Genomic DNA, 27,448 nt, shown 5'->3' with positions numbered 1-27,448 from the left:
TATGCCCACCTGAGCATATGAGTTTGGCAAACCAACTGAGCAATTGAGTACGGTATGCGTTCTGAGCCGGTGAGCATAGTAAGCCACCAGCTCGTTACCAGGGCAAAGACGATATAACACTTTATACAGCCAAGTGGCATGCTCATACATACCTATTCAATGATTAAGCCGGCCCAATTCTGCTCTCAAAAAAGATTTACGATTCTTTAGAACAAAAACTTTTCAAACTATCCAGTAAAATGTAAAACCATAACATATACAAAATATGATCTTGAGATTCATGTATAATGATAAACAATTTTTTGGGGATGGGAAAATAATACAAATCAATATCTGGACGATTTAACTAGTTAATTCCTTTCTTTCACCTGTCATATCTCCCGTTTCATGCAGAAATTTCCAGTGGTCTACATTTAAACTCCATTTAAAGATTTTTAGGCATCATTTCGATTTGGAAGTGTTTGGCATAGTTACTTAGGTATGTTTTGTTTTCATTTCCAATAATTTAACATTTAAATTCTACAAAACTTTTCATTTCTGCAGAAAGAATAGATCATGGTACTCTCAAAATTTTGTAAGGTAATTTCTGTTTAAATTCATTGTGCTATTTGATATCAATTTTACAAGAATATAATCACTTACAGTGGAGACCTTCTTCTCAATTGCTCCCTTCTTTAGTCATCTTCGATCGGTAAATTCGGTTGTGTGAGATGAAAAAGCATTTCTTTCGATTTGTGTGATTTTATTTTTAATTTTCTTTTTGCTTACAAGTAATCTTCCTACGGTAAATCACATTCAGTGGAATAAACAGAAACCAACGGAGGTCGTACGCAAACGTAAGCAAAATAACGGTAGCTATTTCAAACATTTTAACTTTTATCCTTAAAAACCCGTTCGTAAATGGACGGCATCGATTTTTGACTCAGTGGTTCGGCGGAAGCGCACGATTCGTTTCAGCATTCAGCTCAGTCGTCTTGCACGTTCCCTCCCTCCGCCCCTTACTCCTTCACCCTTCTCCCGGGTGGCTGCACATACACACCCACTCATTGGCACCTGGTTAAATGATTTCCTGAACGCGACGCTAACACGCGTCGCTCGGATGGGGCCGCTTCCGGTGGCCATTACACTACCATCAGTCTAGACTGAGCATCGCTAGCGAAGGTCATTTGTTCCGCTCGCCAGTGACACCCGCCGTCGATAGGCTGGCCGCACTCGTGGTCGCTGTCACGGCCGGGCTCACCGTCCGACTGCCATCACCTCCGCACCGCTTCACGAAGTACACGATTGGCATCAGGACGGCCAGCAGCAGCCCCACCCCGATCATCACCCACTGCACGATGTCCAGCAGGCTCAGGACCTTCATCAGACTGTCGTCGATCAGCTTCACCATGTCCTCGTTCAGCGCGATTCCTTCGTCGATCCAGATGACCGGAAACAGCGTCGGCTGCAGCCGATCCGTCAGCTTGATGGCATCGATCCGGCGCAGGAACATGTTGAACTGTACCCTTTTGCCGCCATTCAAGGGTGTACCGGTGTACTGGGAGAAGGGGAAATCGAACGGAGTTGTAAAAAAGTTGCAAACGAGACGGCTCCCACTGGCTTGCCACCAAGCAACCACCACTTCCCACTTACCGGCTCAACATCGACGAAGATCTGATGACGGTCCGGGTCCGGGTCCATGCCATCGATCAGTGCCGTGTACTCCTCGGCAACACCCAGCATGTGCGGAAGTGTCAGCACGACCGGTGCATCTGATGGGAAGACAGTCAGTCAATAAAATGGTTCATTAATCACTCGTTGCGTTGACAAACCACTAGCGACACGCGTCACATTCACGGACTCCACAATCCACGCCGTAGATCATGGTGAACGTCATCATAAAATTATGGTCTTTCTATAGGACGTATGCAAATTTCAAAATCAATGCTACAACCGGTTTGAACTTACTTTTCTCAGCAAATGTCTTATCGTCTGATCAATTCTCTAGACAACAATGTTCTCTTGGGGTTCATCAAAGCAAAAAGATAACACGGCTATCAAAAAAAGGCAGATAGATAACGGAAGCGTCTTGTTGCTTCACGAGATCGTTACAGATTATCTTCAGGTGGCACCTCCTAACAACTTTACGACTTGATTCAGTCAATAGGAATCGTGACGCTAATGGACGGACTCGTGCCTAAAGTGGCATTAATGACCAGGCACCTCATCCAAGAAGATGTGATGAATGAAACCTAGTAGGATACGAACGGCAAACGCCACGATCGTATGTTGCGACAAACTCAACAATGTATCATGATGCTGAGCGCGAACGGTGTAAGGAATCGGGCGACTCTCGAGAAAACGTGATCCTCTAAAACCTCCCCCTCCCAGATTTTGGCCACCGACGATGGCGTCACGCGGACTGCTCAAACAGCTACAAAAGCATCCTATACTATCGTTTCCTCTCATGCTCTGTGGTGAAGATCCTGCCCGATCACTTGAAGCCACCACTTGGACTTGATCGTTCGCCGCCGTTCTCGAGCTCTCGCACGACACTCAAACGATCGCCATCGCGATCGCGTACTCCATCCAACTCCAACTCGGTGGAATTTCGCGATGCAGTTTAGTTTATGCTGCGCCGCCGTCGCCAGCGGTTGTCGGAACGGAACGTAGCGAAAAGGTGACCATGAACGCCATCGAGTGAGCCGCGTGTTGTGTGTCTGCTGTTTCTCGCTCGATCTTCTTGGATTACGCCATTGCGTCGCGATGGAAATCCGCTCGATCGTCTCGATCGTCGTTTTGCTTACGGTCGTGCGAAGCGTCAACCCGTGGACGAGGTGTGAAGTTGCGCGTGAGTTGGCACTTAAGCGTGTCCCGGAAGAGCAGATCGGCGATTGGTTGTGCATCGCGGAGCATGGATCGGCGTACAACAGCTCGGCGGCGAACTTGCGCTTCAAGTGGTTCGGTGGAACCGGGTATTACGGGATGTTCCAGATCAACGATCGGTATGCGTGCGCCCGGTACGGTTCGATCTGTGGCCTTGGTTCGTGCGATCAGCTGCTCGACGACGAGCTGGACGATGACATCGAGTGTATGCTGAAGGTGCACGCGGCGTTCGCGCGCGAACTAGGCGACGGGTTCGGGGCCTGGTCAGTACACAAGAGTGCCTGCCGGGGTGAGGGTCAGGTCCCGCCCGGGGAGTCCTTTACGCACTGTCTAGACGACGAGGTGGTGCGAGTGCAGGCGTACTTCAAGCGGAAGCGTGCCAAGGCGAAAAAGACGGCCAATCTGATCGCCTCCTCAGCACCGGGGAAGGTGTACGAACGCTGCGAACTGGCGCGGGAGTTACGCGACCGGCATCAGCTGCCCGAGGACCAGATAGCCAGCTGGGTGTGCATTGCGTACCACGAGAGTCGCTTCAACACTTCGGCCGAGGGTCGGCTTAACGCCGACGGGAGCGGTGATCATGGACTGTTCCAGATCAGCGACATCTACTGGTGCTCTACGGATCCCCGTCGGCCGGGAAAGGCGTGTGGGGTTACGTGTGAAGCTATGCGGGACAGTGACATCACCGACGATGTGCGGTGCGTGCGAACGATCCACGACGAGCACCGGAGACTGTCCGGGAACGGGTTCAATGCCTGGACGGTGTATAAACCGTACTGTGAGGGGCGTGAGACGAGCTTCGTGCACAACTGCTTCGACGAGGAACGACTTCCCACGACGCCCAACAGACCGCGGCCAGGAATTGTCGCACCGACGACTCCAATCATACCGCCGGGCGTCAAAGCGGCGTCAATCGGGAAGGTGTACGATAGGTGCGAGTTGGCCAATGATTTGCTCCACAAGTACCACTTCCCCAGGGATCAGGTGGCCACGTGGGTGTGTATTGCGTACCACGAGAGTCGCTTCAACACTTCCGCCGAGGGGAGGCTTAACGCGGACGGTAGTGGCGATCATGGACTGTTCCAAATCAGTGACATCTACTGGTGTTCGCCGCCGGGAAATGGGTGGGCGTGTGGTGTAAGCTGTGCCGACCTCAAGGACTCCGATATCACCGACGATGTGCGATGCGTGAGGATCATATATGACGAACACCAGCGTCTATCGGGGGACGGATTTAACGCCTGGTCTGTCTACAAACCCTACTGCCAGGGTGATCGGTCGCTGGAGTTTACGCGAGGTTGCTTTGGGGATAGTGGATCACCGTCAACCGTGTCCCTGCCAAGGCCTGCCATAACTGCACCGACGGCCATCCCGTCACCACCGGGACGCGCTGGAACTTCAAACCCGGGTAAGGTGTTCGAGAGGTGCGAGCTTGCCCAGCTTCTTCACCTGCGTCACGGACTTTCGCTAGAGGACACGGCCAACTGGGTGTGCATCGCTAAATATCAGTCCAACTTCAACTCGTCAGCCGTAGGCCACGGTCCGGACGGTGTTCGGTACCACGGTATGTTCCAGCTAAGTGACGAGTTCTGGTGCTCTCCACCCGGGCGCGGTTGGGTTTGTGGGATCGCTTGCGAGCGACTTCGAGATGCCGAGCTCGCCGACGACCTGGCATGTATGCGGCACATCCACGAGGAACATCAGCGCATCTCGGGTGATGGATACAACGCGTGGTCGGTGTATGAGCCGCACTGCAAAGGTAAAAGTGCGTCCCTGCTCAATGGTTGTTTCGAGGAGGGTGAAAACGCACTCGAGCCAACTCCACCGACCACACGGCGACCTTTGCAAGCACCGCCGAAAAATCTCCCACGAGGGAAGGTGTACCAGCGTTGCGAACTGGCCCAGGAACTCTACTACCGGCACGGACTGCCGTTCGATCAGATCGCGACCTGGGTATGCATTGCGCACCGTGAATCGAACTACAACGTGTCCGCCATTGGACGACTCAACGCCGATGGTAGTGAGGATCATGGTTTGTTCCAGATCAGTGACATCTACTGGTGTTCACCGCCGGGCAAGGGATGGGTGTGCGGACTCGCCTGCTCCGACCTGGAGGACAACGATCTAACCGACGACGTGGAGTGCATGCGAACGATCCACGAAGAACACACGCGCCTTTCCGGGGACGGGTTCAATGCGTGGGCCGTCTACCGGCCGTACTGCAAGGGACGCTCGGCACACTACATCGACGGATGTTTCGAGGAGCCGATCACCGTTCCCGCCACAATGCGGCCAACGTATGCCCCACCGACCACCATCACCACCACCACCACTACCACCAGACCAACAAGGCCACGGATAAGTACCACTCCATTCCGTCCCTGGTCAAGGGCAACAACGAAGCGATCCACCATGGTATCAACCGATCGCTTCCCAACCACCACCGCCACCTCCGCCACCACCTCCACCACCACCGTTAGCTTCCAAAGGAAGACGGCCACCACTGCCCAACCGCGACTGCCATCCACCACTAGGCTACCAAGCAGTGCAACCAACTCGACCACCAGCTTGTACGACTTCTATCTCAACCACTTTGGCCGACGGCCCGCCATCACCGCTGCCATGCCGGTGTACACCTTCAAACCGTTTGCCTCACGCCAACGGACAGCAACACTGCCGTCACCAACGACACCACCGACCACGATTGGAGCGGAGAATTTCCCGACTGAAACGACCACCAGAGCCAGTAGCTTCAATCGATGGTTCCAAAGCGGGTAAACAATTGTTACGGCAAGCAATAGGAAATAAATACCTCACCACATACTTGCTGGCTCAAGAGCTCTTACACGATTTATTCGAAAGATTCTTGAGGTGAGTCAAACGTGGAACTCGTTTATCCAGATTTACTTGATTTCTTATCGCCAAAGTTAGTGGACCGAAGAGTTCTCGGCAAAGTATATTTGGTTCGGATTATTTTCCCTCGACGATCGCATATTTAATCCATTTATTGTTCTGTCTACAAGATGGACTAATTTTAGGAAGCCCAATAAATTATTCTAATCAATGGACTTGTCAGGAATTGTCTACCCCTGTTGCTGAGTCACTCCAAGTATTCGAGCCAGTTCCGTTGCGCATTCTGCAGACTTATTTGCATAAGTTGGCACCTGTTTGCCGAGACGGTGAACTTTGAGAAGCATCTGCCAGCCGTTCCAAACCTCAAAGTCATGTGATTTGATACGGGTTTCCCCCGTGTTTATGGTGTATGGTTTATTCATCTGTTTATCGTTGGAACTCGTAAAGGCACACTTTAGTGTCTCACGCGTATGGTGGGTGACAAGATTATTTTTAAAACGATTTTTAATACTCTCCCTTCGACGACGTAATCAATCAAGATTACGAAGAACAACGAGATGTGTAGAAATTCGCAGGATGAAATACCAAAGGGGTGAACCATTACGAATTTTTGGTAAATTTATTTTTAATCATAACCCACGTATTTTCGTTACGGTAACGACGGCGAATCAGAATACTTAACCTTTGATATTTTAGCACTTTAGCAAATAAACGGACGTCTTAAAACACTGCATTGACCAACCGCAGTCAACGGACCTTCTCGCCCGCTGTTTACTAACTTCCAGCGCAAACAAAGTCGTCGATAAACAATGGTTTCGTTTTGCACTTTATTCTGCCTCCCGCCCCCCTCTGAGATTCACTGAGTTTCACCCTAAAATTAATTTTTAAGACGCATTAAAGATTGAGCGGCATCAAACGGTGTGGGAAAATGTACGTCCACCTGATGAGCATTAGTCAGCGCTGTCGATTGCGTGAATCTTGATCGTGAACCGAGCTCGATATCTGATCAGGTGAGAAACATTTGCTCGTAGATCCATCCCGATGGGATATAATTTGTTTAGTACCTGCTTCCACATGTCGACCATCGATAAGGGTGACGATGAAGTAAGGGCATACATCAAACCGTTTGTTTCCATAGGGGAGTTCATTAATGCGTGTTAAACCTGTTTACTCACCACACGTAGTGTCCATAAAAATTAAATAAAACACACGAGCCTTCCTTTAAACACGCCTCGAGCGATGCTTCATCCAGTTCGTAGATAAAAATAGAAACAGGCTTAATTAGTCGTGCACACGCAGCCTCCATTAACGCCTCCGATAATGACGATAGTGCCAATACGCACAATCGATCTTGATACTCGAGACGTTCGAGCGGTAAATTTGATGGGATTTTTTTGTTTTTAATATTTTGGTAAAAGGTTGGGAAAAACCTTTCTTGAACTATAGCACTTGATCAAAAATATATTTATTATACGTTCATGATTGCTTAGTTTTGACCAAAGTGAGAGTGTGCTCAAGGAAGGTCAATTTGATCCTTCATTTTCATTGAAACGATGTTATTTAAAGATTTTCGAAATCTTAAAACAACTTTTTTGTTCTTATTGGCTTTAATCTCTTTTTACTTTCATTTATAGATCACTAAACAGTTGTCTTGATGCACGCTTATAAGCAGTTTTGGAAAGGGTGAAATATAAACCAAAAACGTCATTTAAATAGAAAAACATTTCTGCATGGTGATATCATTTTCGCAAAAATATCGACTAATTGAGCAAATATACTAAACTTTCTAGTGTGGGAAAACTCAAAAATAACAGAAATGAGGAATCAAAAACCATAAAAAATGACGCATCATTGTTAAAAATTATGGTAGGGAGATGGATTGAATTATGTTTAATTAGATGGATGATTAGTAGAAGGTATATTTTTTCTGTTGGTTAACCATACCTTTGAACCGTCCTTTGTAACTCAAATTTAGTTACGCTTCTGTTTCTTGCAACTCTATACCGTTCAATTGTAGGCACTAACGAAAGAGAATGCTACCTCGCCAATTGCATAAGAGCAGTCAGAAGATAGATATCTTTTTAACAGCAAAAAACTAATATTCAAACTAATCCTTCATTATGTTCAATAAATTGCGTTGCGGTTCATGTTAACCAGCACCTTAAACTCGACAGACAGCGACGCAAAAATGGGCTTTGCGTTTCTGCTAGTAAGTTTCCAGTGTAGCTGTAGTGTGTTTAACAATTGCCCAGCAAAGCGGTCCGTTGCGGCGCCGGGTGGGAGAAAGATCTTATCCCATTTGAGGTTTTTGTATCGTGCATTGTTGAGATGCTATCGAAAGATTCTAGCAGAAGATACGACTACGAATAGACCGTGGTAAGGGATGAAAATGCATGGAGCGACGGGCTTATACTCACCGAAACAGTTGGACAGATCCAGCGCCCCACGATACAGGCAACCGTTGCTCTTGACGATCGACTTCGGGATCTTGTTGACGCAGTAGCACTCGTTGCCATACTCCGGGCCAATGTCGTGCAGAAAGTTGCCGTCGATCTCGTACCGCAGCGCTGGGATGCCTTCGTACGACGACGAACCGGTTAGCTTGATGTCCACCGTCCTGTCAAGTGGTTCACGATAAGGTGCATTCGATTAATGATCATTCTAAAATGCTGCTCGGCGGCTACCAACCGGCATATATCGGTGCTGAAAATGGTCATCCGCTCCACGCCGGTTCGGAACGGCGGGTAACCCGATCCGTCCGTGCCGAGGATTTTGTTACAGGACGACGGCAGCCCGCTGCTCCGGTTGTTCCACACGTCGAGCGTCGTCCGCCCGTTCCACAACTCGATCATCTGCGTCCGGGCCGGATCCTTGATGCCCGTGTTAATTGTGAACATACCATCGTCGGTCATATTTTTCTGCAACGAGAACCGCATCAACCCGTTTTAGTGACCTTCCGGTGGATGTTGAACCAGGAGACCCATCCCAACTCACATGGCTAAAGAAGGAGAACCGCAGGCTTCCGTCCGGCATGGTGCGGATGGTTTTGGTGTTGCGCTTCTCGATCTCCTTGCAGATTGCCTTCGCGATGCCGATCACATTCACGCAAAACGGGACGCCCTCGAACAGGAACTGCTTGGGCGTGGTGCGCAGGAACATCGTGTCCGGCCGGCCAAAGATGCGGTTCAGCTCCGCGTTGATCAACCGCAGGCTGTCGTACGTCTCGTCCTCGGCGATTTGCAATATCGACTGGCGTGACGCAAAAGCGAAGGAGAAAGTGCACCCGTCGGTCGGTCGGTTGACACCGTTTCAATTGGTTCAAGCCGTCGTCAGACAAGCGCAGTCGGCGAAAGGTGTGCCGGTACGACATTGTTATGGAAATTGGGAACATTTGATTTTGCATGACGAACGTGTGAGGGCGTGCAGGAAAAAAAAATATAGAAAAATTTTCCGAACGATAAATGGAAGGTAGTAAACGGAGCAACAGGCAGCGAAGATGAGCATGATGGCGGTGACATCTGTTATATGTTATATGTAACACGTGCACCTGTGAGTATGATGACATGATAGTTGGTTAAGTCGTTTAGTATATTATTCAACCCTTTAGCACCCTTTTGTTGCATATATCTGTTAATTATATTAGATGAAAAAACAACTGGATAGTGGATACGTAGGTATTTGGAATTCGGTGTAAGGAATGGGAAATGAGGAAATGTATTGGATGGGAAGAAGTCTTAAAAAAGGAATTCGTACACTGATGAGTGTTGACGTAAAATAATAAGCTTCATGATTTCAGAAAAGAGATCGATTTAAAATTGTTTTTATAATTTTATTCAGTGGTTCAGTGGTAACAAATACGACTCAATACAGTCCAAATACATTCACGCCATCGTACGGCGTGAGATAATGCACTCCCGGGAGAGTATTATCAAAGAATGCAACCTCAATTCTATTGCAGTGCTGCGTAAAAAAGCGATACAAACAAACGACTTCAATGCCGCATCGCCGAGAGGGTAAAGACACGAACCTTCGGGGTGGTCAAACAAGTTTTGCGACTTATTCCCCGTTACGTGCGGCGTACGGTGCGGTTTCACCGGCTTTAAGTTATTCCTCCCGTAGCGACTATTTTTAGCTAATACCTCTCACAAACAGCTTGATATATCGACCTTTTCGGAAGGCTGGTATGTTTGCGGAAGAGCTTGTTCATTATTAAATTTATTTTTAAACTTGACTTGAAGGTTTTCGGTTGGCTTTTTTGTTTTATTATATCCGACAGTAGCTAACATTCCCGGGGAGAATCGGTCGGTGAAAAATGATGACCAAACAAGCCCGCCCGTGTTGGACGTGATGAAAAATGATTGCTAAAAATAAAATACCACACTTTCAATGCTACATGGCATGCGTCGGTGGTTGGTTTTGCGTCCGTAGTTGCGTCTGTTGGTTTGGGTGTGCATGTTTGTGTCTAAGGTGACGTTTGTGTGATTTCTTATGAGCAGGCACCGGTTCGGTTGGCTATCGGAATCGGTGGCCGATGATTTGCGGATGAAGTAAGAATGGGGATGAAAGGATAAGGATGGCGAACAACTACATGGAACCGCACAGGGAGGGGGCACACTGAGCATAAGGGAAGACCGCAGAGCCGAAACCATTAGTCCGCCACCCGAACCTACATGGATTATGCACACAGAAAATCACACACACAAACGGCACACATAAACATAAACACAAGCGGGGAAAAATACCAACAGCAAACAGCAGCGGTTATTAAAACAATCACAAAAATAAACAATTACAGCCCGTATTGCGAAACAACTAAGATGCTGTGCTTCACCAATGCACCGATGATCTTGGTTGTCGATGAAAGATGAAAATGAAAAGAGAGTTGTGATGGCTGAAGAGAAGAGACAATGAAATACGAAAACAGGTAGTAGAGAAAAGAGCGAGGATGGAAAAACCAAACTCCAGAAACTGCAACCAAGAGAGTAGGTAAATAAAAAAGATAATAAACAATTGTCCTAGAGACGTGTTAACGATGGTAACTTTGGTGGTAAGACCCGTGAGCTGTCTAAAGTCTCTGTACTCGATTTAATAATCGTACCAATTCCTTTACTTGAAGTAATTATTTTAGAAAAACACATTAAAAAAAAATACTAAAACAAAGCCAAACGGAAGGATTAATAACACAGTATGATCTACTAACGCAAGAGAGTAACGCAATGCATCGCAGCCAATTGCCAAGGTAGAAAGTAAATAAATCAAAAAGAAGAAAACTGAATCCTTTCCTTCAGATCTATTCGCTTTTTCTCTCTCACTCTCTTTCTCTCTATCTCTCCCTTCTTTCAATGAAAACAGTATGCAGTATGAGTAGCGAAAATAGTGAAGGGCGCAACTGAGGGCGGTACGGGACGAATGCACAAATGCACGGGATGATGCATCCGGTAGGTAATGGCAGAAATAACACAAAACGTGGGCATTACTTGGATCGGCGTGGTGCGCTCGATGATCCGTTTAATGACTCTAACTACGGGAATCTTTTCGAGTGTATTGTTCACGTCCGATCGAAAATTGGTGATCGTTTCCTTTGCTTGGTTATCGATAATTTGTAAAATGCTCTGAAAACAGAAAAGAGACACAACAAGAGTCAGAAGTGGCCGAGGATGTGGAGATAGATGGAGAAGAAGAAGAAAAATAGGAGGTAGAGATTTGATGGGATAAAGACCGCGAATAAGACGAATGGAGAAAGTAAGATTATATTTCAATTTTTAAATGTACGAAACGTCGATTTGTCAACGGAGAAACGCTTCCTTAAGAAACTCGCTTAAGAAGACCCGAAGTGTGTAAATCCGTATGTGTACCTTTTTTAACTCGTGAAGAAATCAAGCTGCAAGGTGTACTAGTGTTGGGGCTTGGGTTTTTTGTTTTGTTGGGATGAGGATTAATGTGTGTTCTACTTGTTGTACTTTCCCCAAAAGTCAATGGTTACTCCCCAAGTCGAGGTAAGGATTTCAGTAAATCCGATTATTTTGTGTGTGACGTGGTGTAGGTGTTTTTTCTTGTTGTTTCGGGTTGTTTGGCTGTAAAAGTAATCCGTGGTGGTAGTTTGGGTTACCGGAAAGGGGAAAGGAACATTGTACAGATTTATCTTGCTTTTTACAGTGAGCCTCCTCAGGTGGAGGCTCCACGGTTCGGTTAGTTCAATTGCCTCTAGAGAAGAAGACAGAGTGGACCACGGTTTATTAGTTGAAAGAAAAAAGCTTTCCCCGTTTGCTTGCTATCCGAACTTACGTTCATATGCATGTTCAACACCGTCAGCTCATCGTTCTCCGTCAGCGGGTAGGACGATTCCGGGTCGAACACGTACATTTGCTGCTGACTGTAGTAAACCTTGGAACGGTCTCGGCTGAACCGAATGTTATCCTTTTGACGGTACTGGCTGGAAGTGGCAATCGATGCGTAAGCCCGCGTCCTAACCTTAACATTCAACGCGAAGGAAATCCATAGGACAGATCTACTTACAAATAGACGTACGGACCCACTTCCACCACTTTCGGCCGCCGGCCTTGCATCACCTCGTACGGGTTGGTGACGTTGAAGATGTAGACCTTAAAGTCTAACGGTTGCGGCAGTGCCTCCCACCGCTTGTATTGATCCGTTCCTTGGCGCAGCTCTGTGTTCTGTGGAGAGAGAAACATTTGTGGAAAGAAATGGTAGGAAATGAGAAAATTACTCCATCATCGTACGGCGTCTACTACGCATAGTTAATTTGAGGTCAAGGGAACCAATTCAGAAAATTCCAGTCCTTGTGCGCCCCTTTACGAAGCATGGATGTGTACGAATGTCCTTGCTCTAGATATGCGGGCTTACTTTCTCCACTCCCGACGACAATCAGGGCAGTAAATGAGAGTTGTTCGTGACTGTGTCCAATTAAACCGTTTCCCTCCTCGATGAGCTTTATCGCTTTATCGTCATCAAATTCATTGTTTCGGTAGATTTGATCACACGCACTTTCACATCGTCCCTCGTGTGTATTTACATGCAAGTAAAATTGTATGCTCACAAAACAAGGATTAGGTGCAGTAGAACTCCCTGATCATTTCCACTTTCTTGTGTGCGATTAAAGGTCGCGTGACGGAGGTTGCACTGATAGTGATGCGTCGATAGTCTTTTCACTCTCATGTCGTGTGTGATAAGCATCTGCCAGGAATGACGCGTATGAAGCTTCTATCGGAACATCGGACAGCGTTTTTCCATAATTTTATTTGTTGGGCATCACCCTCAACCATCGAGGGGGCGGTTTCAGGTTTACACACCAACTCTGCTTTCCTGACAAATGAAGAAACATGGTCGGTAATTTGAAACGTTTACGACCTGACTGGCTTATATACTCCCTTCTATAATATAAAATATATGTTGAGACTTTTCAACGTGTTTTTGATGTAATAATCTTCTTCTTCTTGGCGTAACGACCTTGTTGATCATGCCTGTCCCGTTGAAGGCTTATGAGACTTATTACCCTGTGCGTACGTGGATAGCCAGTCTACTCGCACAGGGGAGAGTCCGGTCTCGGTTGGGATTCGAACCCACGCCGTTGAGGTGGGTAAAGGTAATAATATACAATCATAATTAAACAATTTACTGCAGTTCTGTAAACAACATTCTCACTTCTGTTTCAGAACATTGATAAGAAAGCTGGTGTATTGCGCTAGCTCATACAGAATGTACTATATTTTTGCTTGTTAAAGAACATCTTTTTAATCCACGATAATTGATTCGAATAGCCGAATAGGGGTCGTATTATACACGTGAATTAGTTGTAAGTTGTAATGCTATATTTTCGAACCAATTTCTGAATGAAAGCTTGTACGGGGTTTTGTAAGTATATTCAACACAAAAGTTTAATGTTTTATTAAATTATTTACACTAATCATCGTCATCATCATCATCATTATTGTATAAACAAAAAAGGGCCGTATACCACATGAAAGAAAATTACAAAATATTGAAAAAGATAAAAACAAAAGCTCTTTGAAACAGAAAAAGATTTTACTGAACCAGAAACTGAAAATCAAATAAATATGAATATTATTCAATTCACACGAAAGCAAGAGAGCATATCAGAATGAGAACATTTCTTTTGCAGATAGCAAAGTAATAAAGCGATATTTTCAAATAAGCAATAAAAAGCAAAACCCGTTGAAAATACTAAGATAGTGTTATACACGAGAAAAAACTTCAATTGAGCAATATCCTTCTTTTTGTTGGCCCATTAGGTGTAGAATAATATGATTTATTTTGTGGATTATTTCTTACATCTGAAGGCTAACGATCGTCGCCGTCGACCACAACTCGCTTTGGTCTTACATTGATACAAGTTTGATTATACAGAATGAACATTGCTTGCAAGAATACTCAGTTGTTGGATGTTGGGTTTTTTTATGTTGTTTTTATGTTGTAGATTTTTACAGACCTGTCATTTTTTTTCTCTTCTTTCTGTCAATTTCAGAACACAAACAAAAAACATTTTTGGCTAACCCATTCTTCTTATCATCGAATGCTGACCCGAGATAGTTGTTGAGCGCAACGGAACATACCAGTCTTTTGCTAACGAACCCTGGGTTTTAGCAGGCTTTTGTCATTCATTTAAAGACGTTCGACCATTGAATTACATTCAAAAAAGCTTTAACAAAAAAAAAAAGCTTTCAGCGTGCGCTTTCAGTATTAATCGTTTTATTTTCCGTTGTTTTCTGTGGTCAAACCATGCATCGAAAATGTGGTGAACGAAAAGTTACCGAAACAAAGAATATGCAGATCATGAACCGCGGAAGGATTCTGGCCGTGGCACGCAGTGATTTACCATAATCTTCAAGGCAACCTTATAGTCGTCTGTGAAGGAAATATTGTGAGTGCGAATAGTATCCTTACTGGTACTGGTAAGTTATGTACCAACGGACATGTTTGCTCAGATGTTACTTGATCTGCAAGCTTCGATCCATGACGGAGAAATTGGAAAATGGAAAATGAAATCAATTACATGGAAGCAAATATCGAAAAAAATGTATTGTTATTCAACGGCTTTGCTGAGGAATAAAAAGTGTTATGGAAATTGTGCTACTAATTTATTTTAATTATAAGAGTTAGCATAGTATTAGTAATATTTGTTAAATGTTTTCATCAACCTTGTGACAAGGGCGTGGTTAGAACCATCTTCAACGATGACGAAGAATCTTTTGCAACTTGCGTTTTGTAATAAATTCTAGATGTTGTTTCATTTACATTATCTTATATTACAATAAGTCCGCTTATAGTCAATCGTTTTGGCGTTGTGAAAAGTGTTAGAAACAGTAGAAAATTTACTCGTGCTGAATGCCGCTGCACAAAATGGAATATTTGAAGGATTGTTGATGCCACAATAAAGCAGCACCGAACTTGGCATAAAAATTTACTTCATTCAATTATCGTATAGTTTTTTTCCTTTCGCAGGTAAAAGTCAGTTAATTTTTTAATGCATAAGTTACGCGGAATATTTCAAAAGGTTTCGAATCTTTCGGGATATGCCATGGAATTGATCTAACCATTATCCGTTTACATTCGTCTTCATTGTTCAGTCGAATTTCTACAATTGACCCCCTTTTCAACTATCTTAAGATTATAGAAATCTATTTTTACTTTCGGTTTGTAGCGGTATCTTTGCTAGGTAAACGAATGGTTCAAAACCGATCGCTGCGCAAACTTATCGTGCGTTTGGTCCAGATACGGACTGCAGGACTCAAAACAGCATCCGAAAGAACATTCTTGCGTTTCCATGAGAACCCACGCGGGGTACTCACAAAAAAGGGGCAAGGATATAAAAGCACAGGCAACGCTAAAACAATCTCTTTTCTCGTCTATCCACAAAGCCTCTCGGGTGAGTCTGTGACAGTTACTGGTAGAAAATAAATCGATACCTAACCCCTTCACAGTTTTGCCTGAGTCAGACTCGGGCAGTTTTTTGTCACACGTTTTGTTTCTATCTTCGTTGCGCGGCGATTATTAGGAGTGCACCTGCTTCGAAAACACGATCTTATGTGTTTGTAAATTTTTATTCTCTTATTTGATACAAATCGATGATGGAACATAAGTAAACTTACCAAAATTTAATCAACACAATCCTAAGTTTGTTAGGAAAATATACTTTTTTCTTCGATTTTAGACCAAAAACTATACAAAAATACAAAGAAAAACAGTGTGATAATTTTTTTGAGCCATATTCTTGACCTGGCGGGACTGTGAAGGAACTAAAGCAAAACCAACTTTCATTTCAGCTGCCTATCGTTTGAACTACTTTGGTTTGGTGCGTGCTGATCATATATTAGTGAACGTTGGTCGATTTAATCTCATTGAAACTGAGGAAAACATACATGTGTTGATCGTGTCAGGATTTATGCTACACCATAGTACATGATCCTGCTAGTCGGTAATGAAAGAGTAATAACGTGACGATCAACGGAAGACAATTTTGCAACATGAATAGCAGCTCCGGAGTGCATGGCCTAAATCGGCTTTGTGTCGAGGATCGAATCTACTGGATCAATTCGATTGATAATCAGATTCGCAGTTCGAACTACAGTCGGACGTCGATTATCCGGGGCCGGATTAACCGGAGGGCGGATTATCCGGGGGTCTTGCAACTGACAACTGCACAACCGGGCTTAAATGTTTCCATGAATATTAGGTTGGTTCACAACATTTTGTAGCAATAATGTGTCAAATAAATTTTCTCTGATCGAAAATAGCAATAAAAATACCATAGGAAAATAATTCAAACATTTTTTATGATTAATCAACTAACTGGAACTGGTCAAAAGTGAACTAGCCGAGACTCAAACCAGGTATTATAAACGGATTTTAGTATATGTTCGATTATCCGTGGAATTCGGTTATCCGGGGACCTCTCGGTCCCGACACCCCCGGATAATCGACGTTCACCTGTATAACGTTGGATAACTATATGAACTATCACATCGATCTTATGAAGAGCGTCAAGGCATAAGCAGCAGACTAATCGAACAAATTCATGTTACTTAACAGGTGTTTGACACGTGATGTTGAAATCAGTAACGTAAATGTGGAATAAAAATTGACGTTTGTCTTTGGTACGTATTTGTTTATTTATTTTTCGTTGATGCGTGTTTGATTAGAAATTTAACATTTTATGAGTCTTTATATGTTCTTCTACAAATCAATCTAAACCAGGAGTCGGTATCCATTTCCTAAAAACATGATTGATTGCCAGATGATTGAAAGGAAGCAGAAAGCGCGTGTCGGATAACTTAAACATTGATTTAATGTTTTCAAAGTAGTACAATTTGAATGGAGTTTGGCGACCCCTGATCTAAACCCTTCAACAAGACAGGGCTCGATGATCGAGAAAACGCAATCACAAAAACTTGCTAGAAGAATAAGGTATTTCGAAAAGCGATTGTTGCCTACATTTAGGCGCGATTCTGAGCTCGCGCTAGCTCGAAACTCATTCGAAATAACCGTTCGTATGGGATTGGGTCGTCGCGACCACGTGCATTATTTATTTATTAGCGCGATGTGGATACCCACTCTTCAACAGGATTTCTATCTACAGACTGTTGGATTGATATTTACATAGCGTGTTGCAGTGGTAAAATAATGTTATTTGCGTTGGTAATTGACGGGATCGATCTGATCGCTTCTGGCGACATGTGCGGGTGGTTTCATAAATAGCATAAATATGCTTCGATTGATGACTTGTGGTTTTCGGTGTGTAATAAGAGGAAGATTATGGAAAAAAAATATGGAAAGACCAGATATAATACGGAAAAGATGTGAAAGAAGACATCTTCAATTTACACGTTGACGGTAGAGTGTAACCTTGACGATGGGGAATGGTAAATATTTGTTCACCAATCTGAGTTCAATGACATCAAGTTTTGGGATAGGGCAAAAAGAGTTCGCCAAATACTACTTCAAAAAATCCATCGTATTATCACTTTCAAAAAAGGAATTCTTCCTTTCTTCCGCAGATCAGCCCGAAAACAAGTTCAAAAAACAACTTTCAAAAACTCGAAGGTGGATGGTTAATGTTCGAAAACTGCACTATAGCAACTGCAGCTTTTAGCAATTGCAATCGCGGCATTAAAAAGTTTTGTAAGAGATTTATTCATTACTCATTATCTGCTGTAAATTTCACTGATGCGCACTGCGAAATAGCGATGGATAATATAAAAAATATTTCCGATTTGGAAATGTGGTTTCCGGACGATTAGGTCATCACAAAGACCCTTGTAAAGCATTGCGGCAACGCCAAACCCTCGAATGGCAGGTAAGTATTTTTATGTGCTACTGCCAGTTAAGGTTCACACAGCTAGTTTGTTGATTTTTTCAAGGTTCAAATAGTCTCCTGGACGGATGTCTAAAATTATAGGGTGAGAAATGCAATGTGTTGATTAGAGGCTTCAGGTTGACTGAAACTATCGGTTGCCTATGGGATGAAGGAAGTGTTGCAACTTGTGGAAGTGGTTTATTTTGAGAGCCTCACGATAGATTGCAAAAGACTGAAGACGCCGCTGAAAGGAAGTGTTAGTTCGGAAAGGGTTCAATGTGCTGCTCGGCCGCATCTGGTTTTACATCCGGCCTTCGACGATGGCAACCCTGGTCTTTGCCGAGGGCCGATTGAACAAACGGATCGCGAATAATTGCGCCACAGTGAGAGTATGCTTTCAGCGCCATCGGCACAGGTGGGAAAGCTGTTTACCAATAGGTTTGCAGGAAAATTGACCACTTTTCCTTTGCATAGCCTCACGTGACAGGCGTGCCGACGGAAGGCCCTCGGTCCGGTTCACTCCCGGAATTAAGCCACGGACACCTAGCGGTCCTACGGGGAAATCATACCGCAGCGAATTGACGAATTGAGTTGCAGTTTGTTAGAAAGTTACCTGTTTTCTATCTTCTCGCGGTTCAGCGGAACGTAAGAGATTTTGTATACAGGGTTTCGACATAGGCACCGGTTACGGTGGAGATAAAACGCTCAATGTTCCATGAATTTTCTTACGCGACTGGAACTACTGCTTTCTCGAATCCAATCGAAAATATCTACGGTCTATCGGTTTTAGGGTGACAAAAAATACAACTTGTAATTGGAGACTGTTTTTGGTTGTATCATCAATCAAGTGTTTGACAATGGGGATCCGGAATTGTACCAAATAATTCCATGTGTTTTTGTTGCGCGTTTCACCAGACAGTGGATATTACATCATGCACTGTTTATAAATCGCTTCTAGAAAATATTCTCTACACGGCACACAATGCACTAGAAAACGTTACTTATCGCCAGCGTCATCTAAATCTGATCAATGTGAGAAAAAAAAATCACCAGGCGTTCTGAGTAGACAATGGCAGTAAAAGGTAATTTCTTGCTATTTATTCAATGAACACTTAGCTTAAATGGAATATTTAGCTCCCAGGGCCGTAATGTAACCCACTTAATTGTGATGCCTTTCGTAAATTGACTCTAGTCACGGCTTCAAACAGGATATGTAGAACTGCTTTATTTGTAGATTGGAAAAAAATGTAGCCGATCGTTTCAATCCTGCCAGCAAATGCAGTATCCGGATTGAGAGCGACTTTCTTTTTTATTTTCTTATAATCTCTCTTCGGGCAGGTGGTAGGAATTCGACACGACAAACCCATGTGTCACAACTGTCACTTAATTTATTCGATCATCGCTTTTCTACAACCGCTTGGAACGGTGTGTGGTTTCATCATTCCCCAAATGTTGGCTACAGGTAGAAGGTTGAATTAAAGGTTTTAATATGTTGCTAAGCTCGTTTCCGTTGGCAGCGAAAGTGATTTACAGCCATGCTCATGATACATTAGTTTTGGTTAAAAGATTTCTGTGTTCGATGATTGACAGCTATAGTTTTCGATGCTATATAAATAATATTATATCATAAAAAATAAAATTATTTAAAAAAAACAATGGTTTCTTAAGGAAAGTGATAAAGATGCAAGCAACTGACACACACCCTCCAACGATCGCCTTCGGGGAAGCCGGTTGGCATAGTTTGCCGCCCGAATTGGGCCCGTCCCCGCGATGGGCTGGAAAAGAAAACCCCGATTGATATTCGTCGTTTGTCAAAACGGTCAAGGTTTTGCGGGCAGCCGCCGAACGTGTCGCCGATCGAAGCCAATAACACGCACGTCGCCGCCACAATTCGCGCTCTTCTTCGATCATCGGACGGCGGTCGAGGGTGTGCGCTTTGCAATTGTTGGCCGACCGCCCGAAAGAAGCCCACTCGGCTGCACTTGCGGCACGGAGAAAACAGTCGAATGAAATTTACCACCAATGTGCTGGAAATAATCGTAAAAAAGCGAGCACCACAGCACGTCACCGACAGAGGAGCAAACAGAAAGCAAGAAAAAAAGGAAGGAATTGTAAAACAAACTAACTGGAAAACAATCGACCCACCGCAGGCTACCGGACGGGGAAAATAAACATAAACCGTGAGGACGGTACGAGCATTGTGCAAGCTCAGCAGCTTCAAGTTTATGTGCGTGCCGCCTATTTGTTGCTTGCGCTTGTCGTTGGCGGCAACACACACACCCCGGAGTGTCCATTTTATGCACGCACGCAAGCTAATGGGAATGGTCGGAAGGGATTCGGTGACACGATCTTTTAATAAATTTGATCCTCAGTCCTTGACGAAGGATAACGCATGACCTTTATTACGGAGAGCGCGCGCTTCATTTGTAGCCATTAATTGGCTTTTGTTTACATTTATCCCAGTTCACATTATTTTTTTTCGGTTTCGTACAAAACTGTACAAACTGGAAACAAACGACATTTTAATAGTCAATTGTGGAACTGCATGGAGTGTGCCAGCGAACGCAGCCGTCAAAGATTACCGTACGGTTCTTTCTTCTGATGAGCTGGGAAAATACTTTCAGCTACGCGAAACGACCGTCGTTTGCATGGAAAACGGTCGAATGGGATGGGAAACCAAGGTATCGCAATGTAGTTGATGATTCCGGGACAGACTCTTTTGACGAGACGCGAAGAGAGATTGTACACGACGATACTACCTCCCGGCGGGGGCAGCATACTGACGCAACGAGCTCGATGTACTGTTTGCAAAACGCTGATTTATTGTTGAATCTTACACGCTGGACATCTTTGGCATTTGAAAGAATGAATTTTTATGTGCAGCATGAAATCGAGCGTTCGAATGGGGGGTGGGGAAATATGTTGGTAAACACTGATGGGAGTTTACTGATAGAGATCGTGTTTCAACCCGTTTGACCAGTCCGGCAAGTCTTGCAAATGATTAGAGCACTGGTTGATTGAACTTCACAAACAAGTCGATCCGTCCGGTAGGAGTTATGCAATGATTATCTGAGCGGATAATTTTCATGACCGTCAAGTTCTTCGGTTCGCCCAGAATAGCCGTGTTAAATTTATTCACTTTCAATTTTACTCCAACGAACTCTTTCGGACGAGGTGACGGTACGCGCGAAAAGCTATGCTACACAATCACAAGTACAACTTCTTTGGGTAAGTACTGTAGGGTATTTTTTTTAAACATGAAACACACATGCAAATACCCCAGAGAAGGTAGTGGCAGAACAACTTTTCCTTTCCTTTTTGCAAACTCTTTGAGCGATCGAGCAATCGACGGAGTCTACGCCAAACTCGTCATCGTGATGCAGACATTGTGATTGAAAAGTGAAGGTAAGGCATGAGGGAGCATAGAGAGTATGAAAGAGAAAAAACAACACATCACAGTCTTCCCCAAACCGCGAATGGAAGTAGAAAGCTGTCTGTATCCGAAATAATAGAAGGGTTCGTGTCTTGCAAAACAATGCTGGTATGGCGTTGAAGTCTTTTGTTTAAATTGGGAGATACACTGGCGCGATTGTCAAACCTATCAACAAATTATGATTGTAAAAGTAGAATTAAAATGCACTTTCATAAAATTTTCTAAATATATGAGTAGGATTGCATGAAGTGCTTCAAAAAAAAATATTCCGGATCATTTATTTATCTTCCGTCATGAGGAAGATAAAATGAAAAACGAACGTCCACTGCAATGGTGATAAATGAACAACAGTCTATCGATCTCGGAAAACAAATCACCCAATGCAGACGCTAATAACGCTGATTGATATCCGCATTATTGCGTACGTGCCTCAGTTTTCAAATCTCCTTCATTCGCCTCAAACAGCCTTCCGGAATTATGGAACATCATTTGGCCGTTCGCGATCGGTTGCTCTTTTCCGATCAAGGGCGCCTTTGTTGGGAGAAATAGCGGCATCGGCAATTGACCGCACCTAGCAAACAGGAACAGGGTAACAAGAAAGAAAAACAGTTGCTTCAAACTCCGCGTTCACGATGCACGGCTTGCAAATTATGAGCACATTATTTAACGGGAGAAAATTTACAAAAGATGATTCACCGTGCGTTGCGGGGTGCGATGCGGCGAATGTAAGACAAAGTGTGAAAATATGGGCGCACGAGTTTTTGGGGTCTCGAGTAGGTCAATGTCCCCTTTTCGGTTTGGGGTGGAGATCATCGGATGTTATTTTATTTTACTTGGGATTATATGGAACGTACATGGATTGGCTTCAAAATGCTGCATAGAAGGGATGTATGTTGTTTAAGTAGGTTAAGTGATCATAGGAAAGAAGAAACCATCTGATGGATTAACATTTAGCCTCGAGCATGATCGATCGATCTGTTATACCATCGCTACAATGTGTATTGTATTGGTGTATTATTGCTTCATTTGTTTGGTTAGAAATATAATACTTGTAAAATGGATATTCCAGTTTGTGCAACCATAAACCACTTGCAAATAGAGCTACAGCTGTTTTTCTATTTGGTACCAATTAACTCTTTATTTGAGCATTTTTTCGATCCACCGTCTTCCATCTCTCAGTTGCTTCCTAGAAGACGATTATGCTATCAAAGATCAGGAAGTAACTACGGCATAAAGCTACTCAAATAGAACAGAGCCCGGACGACAAAAAAGCGACATCCTCCATATGGTTGCAACGACGTCGTCTTACACTGAAGGTTGCGTCCGAGGCCACATACCTTTGGAAGCGGACGAACTAAGTCAACCATTAATTAGTGTCATTTCTCAGATCTCTCTGCATTTACGCGAAACGCCATATGACATTCATGCGTAAGCGGCTGCGACTTAGCTCAGCAATATCCTTGTCACATGCTTCACCGCACACCGCTCGCGCGAACAGGGCGGCGTTAGAAAGGAATCGGAAAAAACGGGTCAAGACCGTGATCCGGTTAGGTTTGCTTAGGTTTTTGCGCGTAGGAGGCAATCTGCAATTCAATGTGACATCGACAACACTGAACTTGAACTTCCTACCCTCTTGCCTGGTTTCCTAGCCGCAAGCTCGTAGAAATCAATTAAATTGCTTACCGATTTGTAAAGGGGATTTTTACTTGGAAACTGGAAAAAACACCACGTCCATTTGAGGATGAATTGCTTCCGAGGGAAAAAGCCGATTCTTTTGGTTAAGTATCATTCAGTTACTTTGACAACTCTCTACAACAAATGGAAGATTTTTTCACCCGAACCACAACGGAAGTACGCAACAAATAGTACCAAATCATCTAACAATGCGTCGGCTCGATCTATGATGGCATTGCGAATTGTCCCTTCGACTTCGAGAGGAACTTCGCCATGTCGAAGATCATTCTCCATTACTCACCGGAATGGCAGGTAATGGTGAACCAGCGGACGGTAGGTAGTGGAAGGGCCATCGGAGGTTGAGAGAAGTTATAATTGTTCAACGCGCAAACCATTTTCACACAAGAAACAATTGTATGAACATATGACACCGGTGTGTGCGCCATCGGGTAAATAACTTTCCGTGAATCCGGACACTGACTGTCGTGCGATTTGTTCCTCGAAAGGTACGATGCGAACGGCGCTAGATCAGGGAGGCTGTGGTTCAAGGGCGAGGTTAAGGGTGGAGGGCGTTTTAGAAGCACAACTTCTAAACCACACACACACACGCTTGATGACGTCAATGTGAAATCAGGAGGGCAAATAACTTCCCGTGAACTTCCACTTCCAGAACATGGTGCGAATGAATTAGACTCGCTGTCGGGCACCGGACGGGTGGAAGATCATCTTGGTCAGATGAATCATTCCCTGCGATCGACAATGGAGGGAAGAATTGCGCTAACAGAAGTTACGTTACAAGAACTCGGGGAAGATGGAGGAAAAAAACTCCCTCTTGCGATAGAACACGAAGGTTTTTTGTTGTTATCGCAAACACAATTCAAAGTACTAACAATTTTATTTGGTTTGGAGTGTTTGTTTGCTAAGATCGCGGTTGCTGTGGCGTCATTTAGTTTGTGAACATAGAAAGGCAAATGCAAAGCAAATAGAAGTCGAAAGAAGAATTATGTGTGGTTTAAACATAACTCCTTATAGGCCAGTCGATGTTCAACACCAAACCAGTTAGTTCACCAGGGAACGCTACACTTCCGTGATGATAGTGCAAAATGTCACACTTTAAGGGTATTAATTTTCTACCCCTTGCAACTAGAGTTTCTGTAAAGATAAAAATGTACAAAAAAGAATTTAGTTCATATAACAAACCGTGACTTGTGTCTTAGGTGTATTAAAAAATCGGACCGTGCAGAAATATACGCAACGCGCGGGCAAGTCATGCACTGTTCGGCACTCGGCATCGCCGTTCCCCAAATTACCAAAGATTTGCTTCGCCAAACTCTCCGGCCAGTCCGTGCGCAAGTCATTGATGTAATAATTGAATATTGACCGCACGATCGGGTGGCTGCGTTACGCAAGCCCTCTTCGGGACGCGCACGATTGCTGCACGTCCTCCTTAAGTATCCCCTCGTAAGTGCCATCGTGGAGTCATGTATACTTGCTTGTGTGTGCGTGTATTTTTTTTGTAGAAGTTGAAAGCAGCCGAAAAACGAAACCCTCTTCAAGCAGGCATGAAAAAGCTCGGAAGCTCTTCCCCGGCCTACCTCTGCTAGCGACTTGGTTGGACATCGGTGACGACAACGCACGAGTTAAATATCACGATGATATTTGGAACATCGTGTCCACGGAGACATCGAATTGATTCTCATCCTCCGTTTTATGTGGCTCTTCCTATGGTTGACCGATTATGTAACCTCCGATAATGGACCTACTCCGACTTTGAAACCTCAGGACGTCCCAAAAAAGGTCGGGAAGATGGGGCTCTTCGACAGGGGCATCATTAGCAGGTCGATGTTTATTCGGACCGGTGCATCACAACGGGCATTTTGGGACGAGATTTTAAAATCCAACTGACCGCATCGGGAGCTAACGTGGACACGCGTTGACAGTGGTGACTTTAATCTATGATCTTCGTGTTGGTACGGAACGGTTCATTAGCCACGCATACACCATGTTAATAAACGGAGCTGACGTGGAGCATCACCACAAGCCGTCGCTCGACCAGTTTAAATAGATCAAACCGAGATCTCGGGAACTCCGTTTGGAAGTCGGCCCAATAAATCACGTTTACGTCGATGTACGTGAGCCTCGGGGAACTGAAGCGATTAAAAAAAACCAGTGTAGAAAAATAGATCGCATGTGCCTGATACGGCAGAACTGGAGCCCGCCAAGGCCAGCGGACCTTTCCAACACCCACGGGCTATGTTTATCAAACGCATGAAAACAAATGCAGGAAGTTCAGAACGTGTCCCCGGGCGAGGTTACAACGAATTTTTCCGACGCCCTCCCCCTGAAGAAGAGAGTGTCACGTGCAGGAATGAGAGGGGGGCGGCGTGCAGTAAATGGGCGCAGAATGAATTTAAAACCACCCAACGGGACGGTACCATTATCAAATACCATTATCTTTTTATTCCAACATCGAATTCATAATGGTATTTTTTTGTAGCTTCAACCAAACAATTCATAAGCCACCGGGAGGAAAGCTAATACATTCCAACATGAGGCGAAACATCGAATCCATCGAACCAAGGACCGTGCATAATAACGCCGTGCTTGCCGGTGACGATCAACATCGTTAATGTTGGCGATGCAAATTAGCATTCAATCATCGTTTCGGGACGCTGTCTCGCGGTTAGGAATTGGGCGCAGCTGAGCCCAAAAGCCGATGCGAGTTTCCAGGCTTTCCAGTGTGGCGAGGGTCGATCCCTGTAGAAGAAGAATGTGTCGCGCCCAACGATTTCTCCTTTCGGAAACTCCACGTCGAATATTTGGTCCAAAACGAAAAAACAATCGATGAGTGGATGCAAATTTGGGTTTTGATAAGTGGGGAAGACGAAAGAGAAATTGGTTAGACAGGTTTGAAAAAATCCGTTGGTTTTAAAATTCGACAAATAAACAATGTGGTGAATGTTGTTTTAAACGAACAATCTTCTCCGGAATGAGGTTTTTACTCGCAGTCAATCTTGTTTTGAATTAGTTCACGTTCAAAATTGGAGTTTTTATTATCCATAACACGTGATGTATAAAAATCATTAAAAATGTTCAAATTTATAACTTTTGCTAAATGTTATGCTGAAATTGTGCTAACTGAACAACATTATCATATTGTTAACATTTTCTGCCTTTTATTGTATGCCAAATATTTGTACAATAACTGAAGTAAATGCTTGTTTTATTAAAAGTTTCTAAATAACTCAGAACACTCAAAGAGAATAAAGTATGTTCATGAAGTATTGATTTATTTTAAAATATTATAAAACTGTGCTTAAACCATAAGGAAAGATACATTTTCCTTGTGTTAAATTTTAGTTTTGGTTTGAAACATTGCAGCACATCAGAATACTTTCGATTGCTTTCGAAGAATAATTCGATCGCTTGAAAACATTTCACTACAAAGGTAAACTGTAATACAGGATAGAGATGTAAACTATACTTTTAACCAAAGTATTACATTTTGACTTACATTTATTTATGCTTTATCAAAAGTGTAAGACTAATTCTAATCAACAATAGCAAATTTTAAATTAATTCAAAAGAAAGAACGCTATGTGTGACGCTTAAACAGTCAGTGTATTAATAATATTTACAAAAAAGCATAACGTTACGTTAAAAACAACGTTGTACCATAAAAAGGGTAAGGCATACAAGTTGTTTTATTTTTCTTTTCTAGGCATTTAAAACAGAGCTCAAAAAATGAAAAAATAGTCTTTGTGATGCATTCCTTGCAAGCGGTGTGAGTAATTTCCTCACAAATGAAACAGGAAACAACGCCATAGCGACATCGTCAGCCTCACGGTCATAATTGCATCGATTGCACATTTGGACTTCATTTGAAATGACGATAATAAAATAATAATCCATGGAAGTAGCGAAAATGAAACGCTGACACTTTCCCTCGCAGGAAATGTTTGCGGTCATCTTCGGATGTGGCCGGAAATGAAGTTAGCGTTGAGATTCCTCTAAACAACAAACATAACACCCTCACTATCCCCCGTTGTTACCACGAAATCAAACCACCAACCCACACACTCACCTCAATGATTTTCTCGTGTACGGCACGTGGAAAAACGACCCAACCGAGCAAGGCGCCGGATACGGCCATGACGGCACCGATGCCGGCCCAGATCAGAGTGCATTGCACCATCTTAGGACCGATGGCGGCGCACCGACGGCACCGTGACACCGTTTACTGCACCAAACCCCACACACACTCACACACACACACACTCTCGATGGCGAAT

The 27,448-nt window shown here is 44.0% G+C and overlaps 1 protein-coding gene across 1 annotated transcript; it reads right to left on the bottom strand.

Annotated features, from left to right (window-relative positions):
• Positions 1-1,056: 1,056 nt before the first annotated feature.
• LOC131265956 (sensory neuron membrane protein 2) lies at positions 1,057-27,441 on the bottom strand. Its single transcript, XM_058268269.1, has 9 exons — positions 27,241-27,441; positions 12,235-12,392; positions 12,004-12,151; positions 11,196-11,330; positions 8,713-8,967; positions 8,407-8,636; positions 8,136-8,335; positions 1,633-1,751; positions 1,057-1,537 (listed from the first exon to the last, which is right to left on the bottom strand). Exons 1-9 carry the CDS (start codon positions 27,349-27,351, stop codon positions 1,163-1,165), a joined length of 1,731 nt encoding a protein of 576 aa, XP_058124252.1. The 5' UTR covers positions 27,352-27,441; the 3' UTR covers positions 1,057-1,162.
• Between the last annotated feature and the right edge of the window lie 7 nt (positions 27,442-27,448).

The sequence above is a fragment of the Anopheles coustani genome, chromosome 2, assembly GCF_943734705.1.
Source record: "Anopheles coustani chromosome 2, idAnoCousDA_361_x.2, whole genome shotgun sequence".
Taxonomy (NCBI): domain Eukaryota; kingdom Metazoa; phylum Arthropoda; class Insecta; order Diptera; family Culicidae; genus Anopheles; species Anopheles coustani.
Note: the sequence above shows the minus strand (reverse complement) of the source record. Positions and strands in the feature narration are given on the sequence as shown.

Bases quoted from the DNA above. Each gene is read 5' to 3' on its own strand.
- LOC131265956 (XM_058268269.1), bottom strand. From the start codon at position 27,351: ATGGTGCAATGCACTCTGATCTGGGCCGGCATCGGTGCCGTCATGGCC. The intron at 12,152-12,234 runs GTAAGTAGATCT...TGCCACTTCCAG, and splicing joins GTGGGTCCGTACGTCTATTT to CCAGTACCGTCAAAAGGATA. The intron at 11,331-12,003 runs GTAAGTTCGGAT...TTCTGTTTTCAG, and splicing joins TGTTGAACATGCATATGAAC to AGCATTTTACAAATTATCGA.